The 12,953-nt window shown below is 39.6% G+C and overlaps 2 protein-coding genes across 5 annotated transcripts; both read right to left on the bottom strand.

Annotated features, from left to right (window-relative positions):
• Positions 1-2,220: 2,220 nt before the first annotated feature.
• On the bottom strand, positions 2,221-3,067 carry LOC149379756 (potassium transporter). The gene is made up of 3 exons (XM_089602365.1): positions 2,729-3,067; positions 2,578-2,641; positions 2,221-2,490 (listed from the first exon to the last, which is right to left on the bottom strand). Exons 1-3 carry the CDS (start codon positions 3,023-3,025, stop codon positions 2,321-2,323), a joined length of 531 nt encoding a protein of 176 aa, XP_089458491.1. The 5' UTR covers positions 3,026-3,067; the 3' UTR covers positions 2,221-2,320.
• Positions 3,068-6,151: 3,084 nt separating this feature from the next.
• KT2 (potassium transporter 2) lies at positions 6,152-11,693 on the bottom strand. Of its 4 annotated transcripts, XM_089602364.1 has the most exons (12): positions 11,625-11,693; positions 11,163-11,195; positions 10,954-11,044; positions 10,643-10,874; positions 10,293-10,538; positions 10,159-10,212; positions 9,570-9,830; positions 9,420-9,472; positions 9,161-9,278; positions 8,806-9,060; positions 7,579-8,101; positions 6,152-6,947 (listed from the first exon to the last, which is right to left on the bottom strand). In XM_089602364.1, the coding sequence occupies exons 3-12, from the start codon at positions 10,990-10,992 to the stop codon at positions 6,368-6,370; spliced, it is 2,361 nt and encodes a 786-aa protein (XP_089458490.1). In that variant the 5' UTR covers positions 10,993-11,044; positions 11,163-11,195; positions 11,625-11,693; the 3' UTR covers positions 6,152-6,367. The 4 variants fall into 4 exon arrangements, with proteins under 4 accessions (XP_089458490.1, XP_089458487.1, XP_089458489.1 ...); XM_089602361.1 differs by having other exon boundaries at positions 10,954-11,195; XM_089602363.1 differs by lacking the exon at positions 11,625-11,693 and having other exon boundaries at positions 11,163-11,290.
• Between the last annotated feature and the right edge of the window lie 1,260 nt (positions 11,694-12,953).

The raw sequence follows: 12,953 nt of genomic DNA, 5'->3' as shown, positions 1-12,953 counted from the left end.
AAAATAGGATCACGTAGTTAGTGGTTTTAAAGATCATGGAGCAAATATAGGGTTTTCAAGTTATGTTTTATTTTCTTATAAATAGCTTATCATTTGTACGTTTTTATTCAGAGAAAATAGATAAGAAAATTGTCGCAAATACCATCTTTTGATATATTTATTTCTCTCCTCACCATTTCATTTTGTGAGTAAAACACAGTGTGTTTATTTATATTAGTGTGCGTATGTGTGTATATTTTCTCTTCTCAGGTGCTGCAACAACAAGTGGTATCAGAGCATTTGGTGTTCGATCCAAGACTCTGTAGCCGATCGGTGTTCGATCCGCTTCGGCAATGGCAAGACAAGGAGAAGAAGGCAACAACAGCAAGGCAGTGATTTCATCATCTCCACCGAAGGCACGACTGAGCAGCGGTGGCGGTGACGAGCTGCGCACCGTGGAGCGGGTCGTCAGGGAGAGCGACGGTGCAGTGCACTTTCCGCTCCTCACGCGTACAAATTACGCAGATTGGGTGATCCTCATGAAGGTACAACTGCAAGCGCAAGGCTTGTGGGATGTCGTTGAAGACGGTCCTGGCGATCACCGCGAAGACAGGCGGGCCATGTCGGTACTACTCCGGGCAGTGCCGCCGGAGCTGGTACGTACACTTGGCGTCAAGGAGACGGCCAAGCAAGCTTGGGACACACTCAAGATCATGCGGGTCGGTGTAGAGCGTGTCCGGGAGGCTAAGGCGCAGACACACTGGACCGAATTCGAGAACCTCACGTTCAAAGACGGCGAGGGGGTGGAGTCTTTCGGCATTCGACTCACGGCGATCGTCAACGACCTCGAGGTGTTGGGCGATCCGGTGACCGAGCACAAGGCGGTGCTCAAATTCCTTCGAAGCGTACCGCGCGCATACAAACAGATGGCCATGGCGATCGAATCGCTGGTGGATCTCAAGTCTTTGTCCATCGAAGAACTCACGGGGCGGCTCCTAGTCGTAGAGGAGCGCGGCGAACTCGACGACCCTCCGCCTTCCGGTGGGCACCTACTCCTCACAGAAGAAGAATGGCAAGCCCGACAGCGACAACGCGAGCGTGGGGACAAGACAAAGTCGTCATCGAGTGGCGGTGACAACGGCGAACGCAAGAAGGGTAACTGCCGCTATTGCGGCATAGCCGGTCATTGGGCTAAGGAGTGCCGCAAGGCAATGCGCGACCGAGAGCAGCAAGAGCAGGCCAATCTCGCGCGTGCCGAGTCGGAGGAAGATGATGAACCGGCGCTGCTCATGGCGCAGACCTGTACATTGGCTCATGAAGCTGCCGAAGACGCACCCAACAAGCTGTTTATGAACGACACGACGTTCACAACCCTCGACGAGACCACGCACGGCATTGTGCACTTCGACGAGTGCTCGGAGTGAACAATTTGGAACAAGTCGAACTTACGGGGGAGATTGTTAGCCATAAGCTCGACTTGGTCAAGCAAGTGGATGAGCAAATAAAGCACATATTAGTGTGCATGATTTTAGGAACGTGAGTAGTCAAAAGTGCAACTGATGCACCAAAAAATAGGATCACGTAGTTAGTGGTTTTAAAGATCATGGAGCAAATATAGGGTTTTCAAGTTATGTTTTATTTTCTTATAAATAGCTTATCATTTGTACGTTTTTATTCAGAGAAAATAGATAAGAAAATTGTCCCAAATACCATCTTTTGATATATTTATTTCTCTCCTCACCATTTCATTTTGTGAGTAAAACACAGTGTGTTTATTTATATTACTGTGCGTATGTGTGTATATTTTCTCTTCTCAGGTGCTGCAACAACAATATGTGGCACCGAGGCGTAACGAAAGGAAATCATCGTGATTTGAACTTGCACCGCGCCTCTGCTTTCAGCACTACGTAACGTTCTCAAGAGTAACTCTAAACTCTAAACCCGCCTCCCATTGAAGACCAAATTGTGAATCTATTCAGAATGAACACGCTCCTTCGTGCTCCCGATGAAATAGCACTCGGAAATTTGCTTCTTCCATATTATTTTACTTTTCATTCATGGGCCTAACACAATGGTTTTTCTTCATCCACTTTAATTACGTACGGTTTTTCAAATAAAAGAAATAAGCAAAGCAACAACCTTGTGAAAATGATTCACCGTCGACAAACAAAGTCAAATTCTTTAAGAGTTTTGGACATGCACAACAAAACATGTGTTTGATAAACCAATTGCAACTTATCATTGATCAACTCTTCTCTTATACTTCCAGCTCGGAAATTGCTGCCAAGGCTTACAAAACTCATTTGAATTTAAGTCATTTCTTTCACTATTATATATTGGTTTAGTTTGAGAAGAGCCTGGTGAAGAAGTTGCCTGGCTTGGGATTCTCTAAGCAAGCCACGTGGGCATATCTCCCAAGCTTATCAACTTGCCTTGCCTCGCCTCTCGTGTCCTTCTTGCAAACTTTGCATGTTTTGTCAACCCAACCTTCTTCCACATATTGGCCATCCACTAAAATAAAATAAAATAAAAAAATCAATCCTCAAAGGCTATTCTTATTTGTTTTACGACACATGAAGAATGAGAAATAAATATTACCTTCAACATAGGATTTGAAGAAATCTTTGTATGTCCCGCCAATTTTCCTTCTCAGAGCCCCATACTATTGCAAAACAAGAAAAATGAAAATTGAATTTCACAATATCATTAAATTATTTTAATGATTATTAGTTATGAAATTTTTACAAACCTGCTCTCTAGTCATTTTGTCTCCGGACTTTGTGGCTTCTCTGGCCTCATCTAGAAGCTCAGCATCTTGAGAAGACCTGACTTGGGAAAAATCAAGCGCGTCCATGACACCGCCGAGCAGAGACTGTTCGCTCTTCTTCTTCTTCGGTGCCTCTTCTTCATCTTCTTGCTTTTTGGCCAACACGCTGAGCTTCGAGCTCTTGCTGAACGCCACGTGGCTCGAAGAGCTTCTGGGTAGTACCAAATTCGGCAGGAAATTGGTTTTTGGGGGTGTGAAAGAAAGGGTTTTTAGTCCCATTTTTCAAGCTTCGAGTTTTTTTTTTTTTTTTTTTTTTTTGCTGACACTAGATTTTGAGCGCCTCAATGGCTCCTTTTATTATTATGGCGTGGTGATTTGGCTTGGTTGGGCCACTGCTTTGCTGACACGTGGAAGTGAATATGGCATGGTTGATATTAATTTGAGAAAACCGGGTGGTTCCAAAGAAAGAGGACTACGTGGCCTCTTACGAGCTAATGGATTTTCCAACGTAATTGCCTGGTTTTGAGTTTTTGACTTGTTTCGATCAAAAAGTTTTGACTAGTTACGTTCTAAAACCATAAAAATCAAGTTTAATCAATCGTGTGAGAAAAAAAAAAAAAAAAATTTAATCAATGGTCAGGGAAAGAGGTTGTAAACAGTGTGGTTGTGATTTTAAATTAAGTTACAATGTGTGTTTTGTGAAAATAAAAACAGCCACGCATGTCTAAATATTCCAAAAAATCTGTGAAAATCTGCATCGCAAATGCCAATCTTTTTTTGGACCTAATATAGATTTATGCATTCTATTAGTGTTTTAGTCGGGTTTATAAACGTGAAAGGTATCCGTCATTAATTGATAATTACATAAATGAAATCAATTAAAAAAATAAATAATTAAATTATCAATAAAAAAACTCATGTTATAGATTGGATTGGATGTCAAGGTGGCTTGTGGGACGGCAGAAGCACGGAAGGAAGCTCTTCCGTCTGTTTCACGTGCCTGACGATACTGCCGTGTACCGTGAGTCTCGGTAACGGAAAAAGGATTTCCGCCATGTGTCGGAAGCGGGACTGGGAGCTCGGAAGTGGGTCAGGGAGTGTCAGGCTTTTATTTCCGTTGCTTTTTGCATTTCATGTGTGTGTGAGTAACGCATATAATAGGTACCATTGATTTTTTGTCTTTTCCTGTGTTACTTGTGTGTGTGTCGTGTGTGATATATGATATATATGTCTGTGAAGGTTCATTATAGTGTTATACATTGTAATGTTAATATTGAGTTAATATATGTCACTGAAGGTTTTTTTTTATTTTTTTAATTAAATCTCAGCCACTAGATTAACATTTGTTTGGATTTGGACGGTTGAAAAAATTTGTCTATAATTTGACCGTTGGACCTCCGAATTTACACAATTTATAAAATTTTAACCCATTCCTTTATTTCTCCTATAAATACATCTCATTTCTCACCATTTTAATCACAAATCAAACTTTCTTCTCTCTCAAACTCTCAAATCCTCTCCAATTCTCTACAAATATTTGTCTACAACAATCTCTTCATATAAATTTATATACTTAATTTTAAAAAAATTTCATTACATAATTAAATTTATATTCTAATTTTTGTTATATAGTTAGTTTTTAAATTTTTTTATTACATAATTAAGTTTATATTCTAATTTTGGTTAAAAAAAATTTATTACATAATTAAGTTTACCATTAAATTTGATTTTTTTATTTTTTTTTTTAATTCCTTATTGGAAGTTAATGGAAATATGGATTTCCATTAAGATTAACGGAAATTCCATTTCCAATAAACAATGGAAGGCACCAAAATGCCTAATGAAAATACCATTTCCAATAAGCAATGGAAGGTGGCTTATTGGAAATGGAATTTCCATTTCCTTCCAATAGCCAGGATGAATTGGATGTAATCATATTTTTCATATCTAAAGAATCTCATATATGTTGCTTACATATGTATACAATAAAATGAATCTCATATAGCAAGAAAAGAAAACAAATGCCCATATACACTATGAGGATCTTGATCAATGAAATATGGTGCTTCAAGATTTTTCATGCGGTTAAGGTCTTTGAAAGCAATATTTTATTACGATTTCGTTTTATAAACTAATCAACAACTTTTCAAAAATTACAAACGATTCGTAACTTTATAGTAGCTACTTTACATTGGTTAGTACATCAAACAGGAATCTTCCTAAAATCAACTCAAAATTACACTAAAACAGGTATGTATAATTTATATGTATTGATTCTCTATCACTTCAAGATCTTTCACAAACACCTTTCGAGCAAGCTCTTCTTTGATCGCCAACCAAGCTTCTCTCTCTCAAACAAATTATCATGTGCATTTTCGAGAACACGTAATGTGCCATTAGCGCAATGTTGGTGCCCAATCGGAGAAGACGAGTTTATCATTCTTGGGAGCGGTGATAACGGCTCTGGCGGTGTCAATGGTGGTCCTTTTGTTGGAGTAGTTGCCACTTTCTCCGCCGCTAGAATCATGGCGGGTCTAATTTTCGTTTTTCTTCACAATTGAGTAAGAGAAACCATAACTAAAATTATTATTCATGTCCATTTTGCATGTATGGACTTCAAAACCAATATAACCAAATAAATTGAAAACAAAGAGCCATAAATAGATTTAAATACTCCATTGGAAGTTGCTCATGCTTTGTCCATCGCATTGCGAGGAGCAACTTAGAGCTTTATAATTATTTAGGTTTAGGTGCTAACACTAATGCTCACCGATATTTTTATATATTTAAAGTAAAAGTAAAATAAATAAATAAACAAAACACATTAAAGTAGCATTATATTTAAGCGATATTTTTAAGAAAAAAAAATTATATTATTTTTGAAGATTTAATGATGTAAGTGAAGTTTGGAGTTGCTCTATAGGATTAAGCTTATTTCAAGCTTCAAGCTTATTGCGCATCATTATAACGTTACCAAAATAAAATAATTACGAACATTCCAATAGGGATGCACTCTGTAACCGTCTGTACACAATCCCTCTCTAAAATGAAATTGTTATCGACTTGAAAGGTAATATCGTTAGTTCGTAACTAGAAATTATTAGTTTGTTAAAGCAATTACTTAGTATAACTGAAAGGAGAGTGAAAGAAAAATATTGAATGAAAATTGGGATGTTTCTCTTGAAAGGGATTGTAAAATCGTATCTTATCAATTTCGTGACTAATGGAATATCTTGGCTCTTATCAGAAGTCCAGCTTAATTAAAAAAAAAAAAAAAAAAAAAAAAAAAAAAAAATAGCGATGCAGTGACTTAAAAATTGCTTTAGTATGACTTTGACCATCACAAAGACCACAATATTAACGGCTAAATCATGCTTCATTTGATACTTATGCGCTAAACAAATGTATATTCAAGACAAGAGCATTCCCGTGGATCACTTTTCTTTCTTCTTTTTTCTTTTGTTTGACAACACTAGTTAATATTGGAGTTACTTGCCAGCTAAAAAAAAAAAAAACCCTGCACAATCACTCACATTACATGCACAAGTTTCCTCTACAGAAAAATAAGGCAAAAATTTGAAAGGGACTAATTACATTATATTCTCGGCCTTTGAGCGGGTTTTACACGATATAAACCATGCCAACCTCGAGAAGCGAAACCGGGGGAACCTTGAGAGCCACGTCGGGTCCGCGGCAATTCCTCCGAAGGAAATTGTACCCGAAATTAATGGCGACCCGCTTGAACACCGACGACCCGTGCTTGGCCTGCACGTGAGAGTGTCCCAATATGAACGCCGTCCCCGATTGCTGCGCTTGGTACAGATCCCCGAGCTCGTCCCTGAGCCCCGCTCGAGCACCACCGTCCGATCCGGACTCAAACCCGTCATAATCATCGTCGTCGATCGCGAACCTCACTCGCTTCTTCTCGGCCATCTCGATCACGTCTCCCACGCTCTCCACGGTCGGGAAATCGATCGAGACGCTCCGCTGCGGCGGCGGGACCTCCTCGATCTCGAAGGACACCGTCCCGATCACCGCGAGCCGGCTCTCCCCCGGGGAGTCGTTGGACCGGGCGGGCCCGTCTAGCCCCGGGCCCGGCCCGGAGCTCTGGGTCCAGTCGTACCGGATGAAGTCCGCGAGCCGCTCCACGAGCTCTGTCTCGAACGAATCCACGTCTTGGTGCACGTCTCGGTACCCGTACCTAAAGACGCAACTTCGGGTTAACACTCTCTATAAAGTTGGTATGAAGTACTAGTTCATGGAATTTCTTAAAACATACGGGATTTGTGGCATTCATCGACTTGAAACCGGTGTTGATGTTCTTATCTATAATTGTTTGATTTTGAATATTTTTAATTGAAAATTAAATGGAGTACTTTTTAGCCGAATTTTTAAAAAAAAAAAATTAAGAGAAATTAACCATACTTTTATGGAAAATGTTCTTTTGTCATCCGGATAATGCATCAAAAATTACTGTGTGTCCCACCCTTACTTTTCCATGCGCATCAGTTCTCTACTTTCAAAGTTAGTTTTGGCATTCAAAAAACGGTTAATTTCGGTTAATCTAACAAAACAATTCGACTAAAGGGTAGTAGTTGAAATTAACCTAAAATTCATCTTTTTAGACAACATCTCTTGAAACAAAGTATTATTGGTGCCCATATCCATTTTTAATTTAATTGATTTATTTTAGTCGAAAACCAACCCGAGAAAAGTAGCCGCATTACTCTTTTTTAGCCGAATTTGTACTAGTTTCGGCATTAAAAACACGATTAATTCTAACGCAAGAAAACTCAACCGAATCGACACGTTATAGACGTAGGGGGGTATACCTGACGATGCAGCGGTAGGAGCGGTGGGCGGCGGGGCCCACGCGGCCGACAAGGTAGCGCTCGGCGGGGGTGACGTGGGGGACGGGGACGGACTTGACGCAGACGAAGACGAGGACGCGGTGGAAGGCGGGGAGGTTGGTGACGAAGCGGGAGAAGTTGGCGGGGACGCCGGAGGTGAGGTCGGTGAAGACGAGGCCGATCCCGGGGACGCGGGCGATCCCGAGGCTGGGGCCGAGGGCGAGGAGCCACTCGAGGGAGACCTTGTTGTGGAGGTCGTACTCGTACTTCTTGATGGTCGCGTAGTGCCACACGAACATGATGGCCATCAGGAAGAGAGCGAGGAGGATCGGGAGCCACGCTCCCTCCGTGAACTTGGTCAGCGACGCCGAGAAGTACAGAAGCTCCACCGACCCGAAGAACACCAGGAACAGCACCGCCACGATCGGCGGCTTGTTCCAGCAGATTACGATCACCAGCGACGTCAGACACGTCGTCACCAGCATCACCGTCATCACTGCCAGACCTGTGGAGAAAAAAGGAAAAAAAAAACAAATCTAGTTTACATTACAGCTCTCAAGTCTAATACCTACCCACGAACTTCACTTAGAACCTTTAATAATAGGGTACAGCGGATATATAGCCATATGAAACGTTAGAAATTTCCAAATAGCAAATGTTTCGTTAATTTCTGGTTAATAGCCACGTAAATCTATTTGCGCAGAGTAAATTTCTAGTAAATATGTGTAAATAACGTTGGTTACGTCATATTTTTGGCTTTTTACGAAATATTTATGGCTATTTACGAAAAATTTACAAAACGTCCGCTAAAATGCAAATGCTTATGTTTTAGTGGCTTATATCGCTGAATATTTGTTTAAAATATTATTGCTGATATAGTTAATAATAATATCCCGACTTTAATGTGCTCTTCTATAACATAGCTAATAAGATCTCAAGTTGTAATCAAGTATTATGCGCATAAACACATACTAAGAATGAATTTTCCTTTAGTTTTGTCAATGGTGTGTTTTGCATAGATAATAATTAGCTTAGTTATCTAATGTTTAACGTTGTAAATTTTTCCGAATATTAGCCCTCGGAATAATTTTTTATGATTTAGTCCCTAATCTCTAATACAGCCCTTGCGTTAATCTCTTAATTCATTAGGAACAGGGACCTAAACTGACTAGGAATAATATTAGCCGAGATATGCTAAAGTTAGCTCACCTGACGCGTTTCCCATGTGTTTGGTGTCTCTGAATCCGATGGTGACGGCGATGCAGAGAATCATGAGGATCCAGTTGATCTCCGGGATGTAAATCTGGCCGTGGATCTTGTCGGAGGTGTGAACGACCTTCACTCTCGGGAAGCAGCCGAGAGACTGGCTCTGGTTTATGATCGAGAAAGTCCCGCTGATGATCGCCTGGCTTCCCACGACCGAGGCCAATATCGCCACCACGAGCACCGGCCACCTAACCAGCTCTGCGTTCAAAGCATCATCGATTGGAACGTCATTTCCGAACTCAAACACTAGTACATACAGATCATCAACTCAAATAGCGGCTCGAAAAACGGGACGTACTTGGAACGGAGAGGTAGAAACTGATTCGGTGGCTCGAGTGATGGTTCTGCGACAAGTACGCGGCTTGTCCCATGTACGCCAATATAAGCGCTGGGTACACCAGAAAGGTGAAAGCAATCTGCGCTCGATAATCACCCGATTGAATGTCATTATCCATATTTCGAGGAAAAAAGTAGTTCCCTTTTTTTTTCGTTTCCATTCACATAGGAATGATTACTAAGTTAACTATACATTGTGTCTGATCGGGGATTTCTCGTACCTGAATGGCAGTGTATGAGAAGTGCCCGAGATCAGCAAACATTGCTTCCGAGCCTGCATTCGCAAAAAGGCGAGTTCTTTATCAAAATCGAAGAATGAAAATTAAGAAGAAAAAAAAAACACAAAGTTAAATGTTGGTTTCTATAATTACCTGTGATGCATAGTAAAATTCCGCCGAGAGACATCCAACCGCTGCGCCTCGTCTTCTTCAAGAACTTGAACATGTAGTACGGAGAGAGAGCCTGGTAAACGTGCGGGTTCCAGTGGATTATATTGTACAGCCCGAGCGCGCTGATGCACAGAAGCCACGTCAGCACGATCGGCGCGAAGATGAAACCCACTCGGTGGGTCCCGTAGTGTTGCAGCGCAAACAGGCATACCAATATGAAGCACGTGATCGGAATCACCGCATCTAAAAATAAAAACAACAAATCAAATCAACGATGAACAAATAGCACGCACAGATTTATAGCGGGTCACAACAAAACAGGAGTTTTTGTACAATTTGTCTCTCTCACTCTTCTGAGAATGAGAGATCACTAAACAAGCCCGAGATTCCCAAAAATACCCTTACAATATAAAAAATCGCCCTTTCTCGTAAAGTTTTCATAGTGTCGGCGACGAATTAAGCTCCACAACTCATCAAAACCACCTCTTACTCTCATCCCTCTACTCTGATGCAACAAAATTCAAATCCATATGTTGAAACAAAAAACAAAAAACAAAAAAAAAAAGCTTACACTCGTGATGTTCTTTGGACATGGAAAGCTCTAGTCCAGATACCGCCGAAAACACTGCCAAATTAAAAAATCAGTGAGCCGTGATTAATTAACCGAAAAAAAACAAAACCGAGATCGAAATAATGTATATATACCGGAAATGGCCGGGGTGAGAAGTCCATCGCCGATGACCATGCAAGTCCCGAGAAGGACCAAGATCAGCAGAGCTGTGTGCAAACCCTTGTACTTCTCGAGAATCTGCTTCAGCTTCGACCCGGGCTTGTTCTCGGGCAAATGCTCGAGCTTATAAGTGGACAAGGACTCATCCGAGGCTTGTCTGTTCGGCAAAAGGCTCACTTTCGCGTGTCTGCATATGAGCGAATACAGAGCAAAAGTCCCACCTATATAACCACCAAAACCAACACTTAGAAATATAATCACGTACGAGTCTCTCATCAGTCACAAGAGCTAGCAACTATTTTTTTTTTTTTACTGGCTTACTTACCTTCACCATTGTCATGGGCTCTGAGGACGACGAAGACGTACTTGAAGAGAGGGACGACCGTTAGAGTCCAAAAGACGAAAGAGAGAGCACCGTAAATCTCTTCGTTGGTCTCAGAGTGTTTGATATCTTCGGCGAAAGTGCTCGTGTAGACATATAGCGGCGAAATGCTTAGGTCACCGTACACTACGCCGAGGCTTTGGTAAGCCAACAGAAGAATATTCTTCCATGAATCCTGAATAAACAAAAAAACAAAGACAGAAATGTGGGTCTTTTACTCAAAACAAGTTCAGATCTTTCACAGGCTCTCTCACCTTCTGAGGGTTCCAACATTTCCCGGGTCCAAGATCCATTTTTTTTTCGGGTTCTTTTTCACTTTCAAGGCTCTCAGTTGGTGTGACAGATCTGCATTGAGATGAGAGACTTAGAAGATTTGTTTTTTTTTTTTTCCAGGTGAAGTGAAGAAGAAAGAAGAATATTAGGCAAAGGAATTTCTTGGCACTCCCAAGAGAAGAGTTATTACCCGCAAATAGAGGAGACAATGGGACACGTTCACCTATAATTATTTTTTATGTTATTGTATTTTATTATGAATAAATAAAAAATAAAGTCCCATCCCAACCATATCTTTTGAGTGCTGAGCAAAATATATATAAATATATATATATATATATATATATATATATATATATATATTGCTTCCTCACTCCTTGTAATGGAAACTCCTCTCGCTATGTTTAATTATTGGGAGTTGAATTGAATCTCAAATCAATTATTGAGGACCCTCATAAGTATGATGAGCTATAGCTATGTTGTTGTGTGGTTCAACTTCAACTATCTTCCTGAGATTTTATTTTAATTGTTCTTCATGGTTAGGTGGAATAGTGGAGGAACTTAAAAGTTAAAACAGGTTTGGGTTTAATATCCAACTTTCTCTTAAAATGAGACAAATATTTAATGAGTAGTAGAAGAAACAAATACTTACAACTACAACAAGAAGATCGAATTCAATTTTGACAGTCTCATCTCATCTTTGCTCAATCATTCAAATGCAATAATATAAGAGCTTTGATAAAGATAAACAAACACTTGTAGCCAAGAGAAAGTGACGTCAATTCCTAAAAGGCATAATCACGTGACAAACGACAATTACATTACACTCATACAAACAAACACACACACACACACACATCACAACCTTCACCAATACCAAACAATAGGCCACGCATAAAATAAAGCTGATTTCAAGGAGCTTTTGTTTAATCACGCCTAAAATAAGTCGCGATTCTCACGACCTACCTACTTCATTTTTTTTTATCATTAATTACCTCTTGATGACCATTTATTTCTGGGGTAATTTACGTAAATAGTCCCCCTTCACTCTATGAGTTACATTTCTATTGTAAACTTAATTTATTCAATAGGCAAAGCTATTACATTTGGCGTATAAGTTGTTTTTTATGATTTAATTAGGCAAAGCTATTACATTTGGCGTATAAGTTGTTTTTTATGATTTAATTAGGCAAAGCTATTACATTTGGCGTAACTGTAGGTTATTTTTTATGAGTTCTTTAATTTGAATTAGTTGTTCTTAATTTTAATTACGTGTATACTTTATAGGTGCTAGAACTCTATTAAAAAGTTCAAGATTGTTTAAAGCAACTAAATTTGTCAAACAAAAGTGATAATATAACATTTTTTTGTCTATTGAGTTAGGTTTGGCCGTTTGGAAATTGGGACCATAGTATCACTTTAACAATAATTCAAAGTCTATTTTAGGCAACATACCATTCCTTCATTTCTGAATACTTATTTGGTCGGTTAAACTTCAAGTAAGTTATGTGTTGGTGAAATAAAAATAAAAAGCAATTCATAACTCTCTTGCTTTATTGAAGCTAGACTTCAGAGTTTATTCTTTGAATAATATAACTATATTTTTAATACATTTGCAGGTAAGACATTATCATCATGTTGACCGATTGAGTTAAGAAATGTGGAATATGACCTAATTATGGAGAAAGTGATTGTCGCAAGACGTCACAAGTTTTTTTTTTTTTTTAAATAAGGCTCAACGTTAGAGGTTATAAGTTTATAACAAAAGAAAACAATATTTTTTTTATTTGCTATGCAAAAATAAATTTATTCGGAAAAGAAATACATATTGCCGGTAATTTAGGCTTGGTTATCTTTTTTCCTTTTTCCCACACATGTGAACCGAAATGCTTGGTTTTGTAAAGATCGTGAAAGGCCAAGACGTGCTTTGTCTCAAATCTCAGCTGCCAACAACACAACATCGAAATGGAATACGAAGCAA

This window comes from Urtica dioica, chromosome 12, assembly GCF_054948205.1.
Source record: "Urtica dioica subsp. dioica isolate 48M chromosome 12, U.dioica_male_clone48M_v1_H2, whole genome shotgun sequence".
In the NCBI taxonomy this organism is placed as follows: Eukaryota; Viridiplantae; Streptophyta; class Magnoliopsida; order Rosales; family Urticaceae; genus Urtica; species Urtica dioica.
Note: the sequence above shows the minus strand (reverse complement) of the source record. Positions and strands in the feature narration are given on the sequence as shown.

Excerpts from the sequence above, each read along its gene's own strand:
- KT2 (XM_089602361.1), bottom strand. The coding sequence starts at position 10,992 with ATGGATCTTGGACCCGGGAAATGTTGGAACCCTCAGAAG. Across the intron at positions 10,875-10,953 it reads AATGTTGGAACCCTCAGAAG|GATTCATGGAAGAATATTCT; the intron begins GTGAGAGAGCCT and ends TTGTTTATTCAG. Across the intron at positions 10,213-10,292 it reads TCTCACCCCGGCCATTTCCG|TGTTTTCGGCGGTATCTGGA; the intron begins GTATATATACAT and ends TTAATTTGGCAG.
- LOC149379756 (XM_089602365.1), bottom strand. The coding sequence starts at position 3,025 with ATGGGACTAAAAACCCTTTCTTTCACACCCCCAAAAACCAATTTCCTG. Across the intron at positions 2,642-2,728 it reads ACAAAATGACTAGAGAGCAG|TATGGGGCTCTGAGAAGGAA; the intron begins GTTTGTAAAAAT and ends GTTTTGCAATAG. Across the intron at positions 2,491-2,577 it reads CTTCAAATCCTATGTTGAAG|TGGATGGCCAATATGTGGAA; the intron begins GTAATATTTATT and ends ATTTTATTTTAG.